Source organism: Macrobrachium rosenbergii, chromosome 3 (assembly GCF_040412425.1).
Source record: "Macrobrachium rosenbergii isolate ZJJX-2024 chromosome 3, ASM4041242v1, whole genome shotgun sequence".
In the NCBI taxonomy this organism is placed as follows: Eukaryota; Metazoa; Arthropoda; class Malacostraca; order Decapoda; family Palaemonidae; genus Macrobrachium; species Macrobrachium rosenbergii.
Window position 1 is genome coordinate 53,689,692 of NC_089743.1, and position 10,000 is coordinate 53,699,691.

The 10,000-nt window shown below is 34.5% G+C and overlaps 1 protein-coding gene across 1 annotated transcript in view; it reads right to left on the minus strand.

Annotated features, from left to right (window-relative positions):
* Positions 1–10,000, minus strand: part of LOC136855681 (corticotropin-releasing factor receptor 1-like) — a 383,811-nt gene that overhangs the window by 33,265 nt on the left and 340,546 nt on the right. The window contains exon 8 of the mRNA XM_067132987.1: positions 326–456. Coding sequence (XP_066989088.1) covers positions 326–456 — 131 coding nt within the window. The remainder of the gene's footprint in view (positions 1–325; positions 457–10,000) is intronic.

Here is a 10,000-nt window from a genome sequence, read left to right on the forward strand (position 1 = left end):
TCTTATTTTAAATTCCGATCATTAATACATGGCCATATTTAACGTTTCTTGTTTCTCTCCTCGAATTTTAATAATTACCTCTTGTTTTAGCGAAACTTATGCATACCCACATGTATACAAACATATATAAAGTAAAGAGGTATGTAACAAAAACTAAATGTCAAGACTTGCTGTGTTTTTCATTGATTGTAGTGCTACAAGAATTTTGTGAAAATAATAAAAGACGCTTTAATAATAGCTACTGTCAAGTATACCTAGAGAGAGAGAGAGAGAGAGAGAGAGAGAGAGAGAGAGAGAGAGAGAGAGAGAGAGAGAATGAACTTACCAGCAAAGCAGTCACCATAGGACCCACTAATATCCAAACGTAGTTTAAATTTCCGTAGCCTTTCCAGCACTGCACTGGATAATGGATTGACATCGTGATGGTCCAGGCCATGATGAATCCAGTCGGCATCCCTGGAACACAAAAGCAAGAAAAAAATCTATTACAGAGGAACAAGAACTTCACGATGGCTGAATCAAACGGGTGATGCGTTACAACAGATTCCCTTGTTGGAAAATCATACGAAAATGTTGTAGGAAAATCAAAGTACCAGGAATGTGTTGACTGGGTTCTGGGCAGAAAAGGTTTCAGGGATTTCGGAGAGCAAAAACAAAAAAAGGAGACTAAGAGTTTTATGCTTTAGAATAAATGAAGGAAAAACATAAGAAAGGAATATGTACAGGAATGTTTCAGACGGGAAATGATTGGGAAGGGGGAACTGAATAATGATTATCAAAACACAAGTTATTGTGGAGTAGCCACAGAAAAGAAAGGTCTGTTCAGAAATGAGTGACAAGTAGTGAAACTAATGATTAAACCGTAATCTTACTTTCATCTGTGACAAAACAAGGTGGTTACTTTGAGATTTGTAGCATCCCCAAAACTAGGTACATGAAATAACAAGTGATAAAATATGATTATAAACTTAGTAGGATTAAATCTAAGTCGTCGTAGGAAACGTGAAAAATACGTCAGAACTATCAGACAGAACCAGTAAGTCCTTCAGGGACCCGTGTTCTCTAGTTGTAGTATCATTAGAAGCAATAAGCTCCTTGACCATCTAAGCTACTTAATATAAATATTAAAGACACACACACACACACACACACACACACATATATATAATATATATATATATATATATATATATATATATATATATATATATATATATATATATATATATATATATAACTCGCTAGTCAGGAAAGGCACTCAATACAGCTGATAGTTTATTCCTAATGCCGACGTTTCACAACTATATTGTTGCATTTTCAAGGCTGAAAAAACAGCGAGCTGACTCAATAATTATCATAAAAACATTTATTACAATAACTGATTAAAAACACTACAGTATTGTCTCATTTAAAATGCTAATTCTTTTAAAAATATCTGAGGCAAAAGACACTAAAAGAAAGACCTACCCAGACGGGAGCTAAAACAAGACTATTGAAAGGAGAAAAAAATACAAATTAAAACACAAATAGATAAAGGGAGAAAACAAGGTAACAATAAGGCAAATAGGACCATCAAGCAATAAACAGCTGAGTGGATGATGTTTGGGTGTTCAATGATGGAACTGTTAATTTTATCATTATAGATTCTAAGGTTGTTAAGTCACTGTCTTTCTGTGTTTGTCCTATTATTCAAAAGTCTTTGTTGTCAATGACTGTTTTTGCATAATTTAGAATGATTCCTTATGTTGGATTGTTCTGGGTTGGACAATCTATACCTGTTCCAACCCAGAACAATCCAACATAAGGAATCATTCTAAATTATAAAAGAATGACAACACTGTAAGGAATCATTCTAAATTATGCAAAACAGTCATTGACAACAAAGACTTTCGAATAATAGGACAAACACAGAAAGACAGTGACTTAACAACGAGGAATCTATAATGATAAAATTAACATCATTGAAACCCAAACATCATCCACACAACTGTTTATTGCTTGATATTTGCCTTATTGTTACCTTTATTTTCTGACCTTTTATTATTTGTGTTTTAATTTGTATTTTTCTCCCTTTCAATAAGCTCCGTAAGGTCTTTCTTTTCTTTCATTCTTGGTGCCTCATATTTTTAAAAGAAACTTAGCATTTTAAAAGAGACAATACTGTAGTAATCATATTGCAATAAATTTTTTATGAAATTATTGACAAGTCGTTGTTTTTCAGCCTTGAAAATGCAACAATCAGAGACCCAGTGAAACATTAAAATAAACTATCAGCTGTATGATGTTGGAGTATATATATATATATATATATATATACTGTATATATACTATATACATATATGTATGTATATATATATATATATATATATATATATATATATATATATATATATATATATATATATATATATATATATACATACACCTGATGAAAAAGAAGACAGGGTGCAACGTTTAATAACATGCAATGATATTTCAGCAACTAACGGAAGATAAATTCAGCTGAGAACCTTTTTATCCCTTAAATTGCAAAACCATTCAAGGCATCAGAGGATGCACTAACCGCAGAGCTAATGCCTCCAAATTGTACCCGCAAGCTTAAACATAAAGAGAACGAATCCGTCTTGAATACCTCAAGTCTGTCGAGAGATAAAGAAGAAGAATGACAATGAAGAGGAATAAAGAAGAATAAGAAGATCTTAAAGAACCCCGACCCCCTTTCTGACAAAGACCAGCTGAAACTTCCCAGCAAAAAATACAACTTCATATTTGCATTCCACGTTCATATTCCTTTAGGAGTCGACGTATTCTTCTTCTCCTTAAGCTGAGTTTTCCGTAGCGGCAAATGCTGAGTATTCGCGATATTTATAAAGTGTGTTTCTTTGTTCTCTGTCGCTCATGAAAGGAATCGTATGCTGGTGTTTCCTTTCATGAGGCAGTTTTGGTTATATTGGCAATACGTCAGAATTTATGAGCTTCAGCAGTTATTATAACTGTTTTTATTGATTCAGCTGATTTTTTTTAAGAATATGCATACAACTACTGGATCATCAAAATAAGCTATTATTATATCTCAACGCAATTACAAGAAAAGTCACACACACACACTCTTACATATACATAGACACACATACATATATGTAAATTTCTGACTCACATCAGGATCGAACCCAGGTCTTTCAACTGAAGGTTCCAACTTCTTTTGTGACTTGTGTGGCTTGGTCGGCAGCGGTCTTATCTTTCAACTGAAAGACCTGGGTTCGATCCTGATGTGAGTCAGAAATTTGTTTCTTTTTCACATGCGATTGTGTGTTGATTATTTCTAACACACACACAAACTCAAATACACACACACACACACACACACACACACACACACACACACACACATATATATATATATTATATATATATATATATATATATATATATATATATATATATATATACTGTATATATATACGTACATACATACATACATTATATACTTTACCAGCCTTTAACTGTACGTGATATGCATTATATTTGGATTTCTGCCTGTTTTAAATACGTGTCCATACACTTTCAATATATGTGCATAAATGATTAGTAGCAACTTTCATACACGTCTTTACGTGTTCAATCACTGTAAGGTCACAGGAATACGCATATAACTATTTTTATTTTGCTGAAATGGTTTGTATTTCCCTTTTATCAACTATAAGAAATCAAGGAGGCTCATCAGCAGCAAAAATCATTAAACTGCTCCATTTACATACGTACACTACCCATCGTCTCACTTACTACATACTTAAACATTCCACCACTTCCGAATTACATGGCCCATTAGCTGACTATTTTCTCTATAGAGAGTATAAATCGCTTTTATTTACTTTTCATTAATTTCAACAATGCTTCCCAGACTTTGAACTACTGTTCTTCGTAATATTGAAATCCGTCTCGAAAAACACCACTTTTCCCAGAGTTCTTATTTCTCCTCTAGTCCCCATTGGTAATTCACATTATACCATCACGTCACCGACACTTCACGTCGCGTTACCGTCCCATCATCCATGCCTTGTATTCACACCACCCATCACAATGACGTTTCAGTTCGTGCCCAACCTCAGCGAATCACAGATTTTAGCGGTAAGAAACTTGCATAAGCACCGTCACGTCACGTCAAAACATAAGCACCGTCACGTCACGTCAAACCATTCTTTCCAAGAAAACGTGTCGTGATGTGACGGTGGATGCCGTGTGCTTCATGGTGACGTGACGCGATGGTGTGAACAAGTCCATTTGATTACATGGAAGAAATTTTCACGTATTTTGACGTGGCGTGATGGTATAATGTGAATCAGCCTTTACCTCACCTGCTTTATTTATTGAATGCAGATGACAGCTTTGGTCTCTAACATTATTTCCGCTCGTATCTGAATGCTTTTACGGCAAGAATCCCATTCAAATTTTTTTTTTAGATGCAACTAAAATAAAACTGTTTTCTAGGCGTCTAATCTTGGCTGCAAGTAAAATGCGAAACAGTTTGTCTAGTCTAGTGCAGCTGTGGAATCTTCCGATCAAAAGATTTAAGCGAGGAGCAAATTCATTCCTGCTCTCTGCTGCTGACGTTACTTGAATTTCAGGTGTATCGGTTTTATTTTCTATTCCCTCATATTTATCTATTTATCGCATTTTCAAGTAACTTGTCTCTCTCTCTGCAGGCTGATTTTCCTTTGGAGCCCTCTCCGGTTATAGTCTGACTCTGTCCATGAGAGTTTTCAACTGAAGACTTAAAGAAAGCAAGGAGGTGAGGGGGGGAGGGGCGTTCTGAAGCCTTTACCAACGACACCACAGGGTGTATAAGTCAACAGTAGCTACCTTCAAACAAAGATATAAAATATTCTTACATTTCCGATGAGTGAGAACTTGAAAACACAAGTCAAATCTAATAAAATTTTCCTGTTAGAAACATGTTGTGTATTCCAGGAAATTAATTCTTAATTCGATTCCATTTCATTTAACGATAAAAGCTATTTTGACAATCCATAACCAAGCAGTGACCTGAAAAGGCTCTTATGATTATTAAATTAGCCAGCGTTGGGTAAACTATAAATTTATAAGGGGCGTCCTATTGATCTCGGGGCAGAATTTCAGGTTAATGTAAGTTATTAGCTCATGAGCAAATAAGTCTAACTTATACCCTGGTAAAGTAGGCCTAAACCATTTGATGCACAATGAAATGAAGTTATTATCTGGAAGACAATATATAGGTTTTCCAATAGATAATCATGTTTATTTCATCCTAAATCCAAAATATTTTGCTTTTCAGTGTACGGTATAATTCTACTACCTTTTTATTCATTTGTTATTAGTTTTTTGTAAAAGAAAACTATTGCGCCGGCTTTGTCAGTCCATCCGCACTTTATTCTGTCCGCAATTTTTCACTCCACTCTTAGATCTTAAAAACTACTGAGGCTAGAAGGCTGCAAATGGTTATGTTGATCATCCACCCTCCAATCATCAAACATACCAACTTGCAGCCCTCTAGGCTGGTTAGTTTTGATTTTATTTAAGGTTAAAATTAGCCAAAATCGTGCCTCTGGCAACGATATAGGATAAGCCACTTCCGGGCCGTGGTTAAAGTTTTATGGGCCGCGGCTCATACAGCACTATATCGAGACCACCGAAAGATAGATCTATTTTCGGTGGACTTGATTATAAGCTGTAGCCGCTGTAAAGAAAACTCGATTGCGCCGAAGAAACTTCGGCGCATTTTTACGTTTTATGTTGCACCTAGAACTCGGGCGATTGCATGGCACAATGCCATGCTCAGTAAACTTTATTCTCGGAGAATCTAATGATCTTTGACTCGTTGGTTCCCAAGTTATTATGCAGAGATGCCAAGGCCTTAATCTTTTGCTGGTAGTGGGAAGAACTCAGTCAGAAACAATTCAAACAATCACTCATTCACATCGCGGAAATAAAGCCAATAAAAGTAGAAAGAAATGAATGTTAACTGGCATATAGGTTTTTCATACTTTTCTTTCACGTAAGATTACACTGGTTCTTTTTATGCTTTTTGTTTAAATCTCGGGTATTCGTGGAACGACAGCAGAGTCATAAATATTCAATTAAACTGCGTTTAAAATTTTTTTGGCTTTTGTACTTTGATGATGAAGGTAATCAGGTGTTGACTCTCATGGTATTTAATTCTACCTCACTGGAATTTTTTCACGACGAATCTGCGAAGATGACACACCTTTGAGTGGAGATTTTTCTTAAATGAGAGCATCTTTAAAATTAAATACACATTGACGGAATTTCAAAATTTCAGTTCTTTCACTATATGTGCATATATATTTTTTTTATTGTCGTAGAAAGTTTGTAAATTTTTTTTAATAAATACCTCTACTAGATACCATCCAGTTTGAATGAGGTCCTGTTAGTAATTATATATATATATATATATATATATATATATATATATATATATATATATATATATATATATATATATATATATATATATATATATACTAATATATATATGTGTGTATTTTTTCCATATATATTCATGTAATATATACAGTATATATATATATAGTATATATATTTATTAAAATATATATATAAAATATTATATATATATATATAATATATATATATATAAACTTTATACTATACAAATAATGGGGACTGTTTGTCTTAGAAAGCTTGTAAATTTTTTGAATAAATATCCCCAGTAGATACCATCCAGTTTGAATGAAGTCCTGTCAGTATCTGTACTAATGCACAGAACAATTGTGTATGTGATAAAAAATATAATATATATATATACATCCATTTGAATGAAGTCCTGTCAGTATATATACTAATGCACAGAACAATTGTGTATGTGATAAAAGTATATATATATATATATATATATATGTGTGTGTGTGTGCGTGTGCATGTGTATGTGTGTGTGTGCTGTGTGTATTTAACACAAAAAAACACGCATTAATATACAAGATGAAAGACTGGAAAAAATTTGCTGCAATGAAGAAGTCTAAAGACTGTGATAGAATCCAGAAGAGATAGTTCAATCCATTCTTTATGGAGCATCTGATTACAAAAGAAGAAAACAATCAGTAAAAGACCAAACACCAATCGACAAGTAAATAAACAACTTCGACGTCGAATCCTCGATCGATTCTGCACGAAAACTTCGAAGCAATTTCAAATTCAAAAAATTCAATGAAACTTGAATATATCCTCACTCAAATCCTTTATGCAAACAAAAATTTATGGGAAGTTTTGCAGTGAATATGATGAACTCCGAACAATAAAAAAAATACTTGATTGAGAAAGTGTCGGATGCAGCCACTTCGTCTTAATGACTATCATAGCTCCCAATGGCTTTATTTGACTTGCGTCTATTTCACGAAATGAAAGCAAGTGAGTCACAAATGAAAGCAAAGTGAAGTCACAAATGAAAGCTAAGTGAAGTTACGACATCAGATGATCAGGAGATTAATGTCAACAACAACTGATTGCGTCATCTGTTTGTTGGAAAACACTTGTTGTATGAGACAAGACTGATTTTGTCTTTCGTTTTACCAATTATTTGTCATGGATTCGGGTCCTCCCAAAGATGGGTCCCCGTACGGGCGTGATGCCGTTACTTAAGATTGTTTGCGCGTCCCTTCTGCCCATAGCTGCAACCTCTTTCATTCATTTGACTGTACTTCCGTTCATATTCTCTTTCCTCCATCTTACTTTCCACCCTCTCCTAACAGTTGTTTCATAGTGCAATGGCGAGGTTTTCCTCCTGTTACACCTTTCAAACCCTTTTACTGTCAGTTTCCCTTTCAGCACTGAATGACCTCATAGGTCCCCAGAGCTTGACCTTTGTCCTAAATTCTATATTCTGTTACTCCCAAAGACGGGTGACTTCGGCGTATTCACTTGAATCCTTCCTGCCTGTTGACCTGAGCAGTATAAACCTGAAGGTCAGTTGAAGGTACTGCAAAGCAGCCGGGACTGGAAAAAGGGGAAAAGGTGGAGAAAATAACTGACTCGCGGAAGCACTTCCCTCTTCAACTTACATACCACCAAGTCATAATTGTCTATTGACCTAGGCAGCATATACTTAATGGTTAGCTGCGGGTATTGGATAGCAGCCGGGACTAGAAAAACGGAACAGGACGAAGAAAAAACGAATATGCACAAGCATTTCCCCTCTCAGTGTACACACCGTCACGGCATAATTAAAAAATCTTGAGACTCGACGTGGTAATTACCGGGGAACCATTCATCAGGTATTCATGAGGTAATCACGGAGTTTTTTTTTTTCGCTGCCGAGGTAAAAATAAGGTTCCCAAGAGAAGGAAGGCATAATTGACAAGGTACCCCAATCTTAACTACTGTGACAAGGACTTGGTCTTTTCTGGAAGAAGAAACTGAAAAATATGAGGAATAAAGTTAGGGCTCATCCGAGAAGAATTTGCAACTGATCTTAAAGGTACTCCTGACAAGTAAAAAGTGCGTTGAAGTTTCTTCGGCGCAATCAAGTTTTCTGTACATCGTATAATCGAAGCCACCGATAATAGATCTCTCTTTAGGTGGTCTCGGTGTAATGCTGTATGAGCTGCTGCCCATGAAATTTTAACCACGGTCCGGTGGTGGCCTATCCTATATCGTTGCCATAAGCACGATTATGGCTAACTTTAAATAAAATAAAAAAAGCACTGAGGCTAAAGGGCTGCAATTTGCTATATTTGATGACTGGAGGGTGGATGATCAACATACCAATTTGCAGCCCTCTAGCCTCAGTAGATTTTAAAATCTGAGGGCGGACAGAAAAGTGAGGACAGAAAAAAAGTGCGGACAGAAAAAGTGCGGACTAACATACAAATCCAGCATAATAGTTTTCTTTTATAGAAAACTAAAAATAAAGACGTTAACATAATGATTTCATGTATAATGTAATTAATTTACTGGGTTCAGTTATTCAATACGAGATAAAATTGGGGCTTATCCCTGAAGAATTTGCAACTGCTCTTAAAGGTACTCATAGAAAGTACACAATTAAACATAACGATTTTATACATTGTTTAATTAACGCATTGAATTCAATTATTCTTTGGCGAGGGAAAACTGGTCAGGTGTACATTAATTGTTCAAATGGTTTAATTACCAAACCTGTTTACTTTCTCGTGTCGTCACAAAACTACTTGATGAGATTAAAATCAATGATGAAGACAAAGAACTTCAGAGATTCAGTTTACATGCTGAAGTACATTAACTGATGTTTGGTCTCTGTATATTTAAGTAAACTTTTGTTGTCAAAATTAATTTGGGAATCAGCATTCGTGAATGATTACCATAAATAGATGATTTGATTATCGAGTCATTTAGCATTCGTTTGTTTAAAATTATGAGATATACATACATTCATACAAACATCTGTGCGTGTGTGTATGCATGTATTTCTTTCTGTCTATCTATCTGTCTCACTGTCTATTTATCTATCTATATATACTATATATATATATATATATATATATATATATATATATATATATATATATATATATATATATATATATATATATATATATATATATATATATATATATATATAAATATAACATAATTATATATAATAGAATATATATATATATATATATATATATATATATATATATGTTAGAAATATCAACACACAATTACGTGTGGAACAGAAATAAATTTCTGACTCACGTCAGGATCAAATGAAAGACCAGAGTGCTGCCAACCAAGCCACATGCTGTCATAAAAACAGCTGGAACCCCAGGTAACTGTACCAAAGGAATTACCTGGGCAGGCTAACTTCCTTATACCAGCGTGTTACACTCTGGTATGCAAGCAGTTAGCCTTCACAAGAAAGACCTGGGTTTGATCCTGATGTGAGTCAGTTATATATATATATATGTATACATGCTGGTATGCAAACAGTTAGCCTGCCCAGGTAATTATATATTGGGTACAGTTGTAT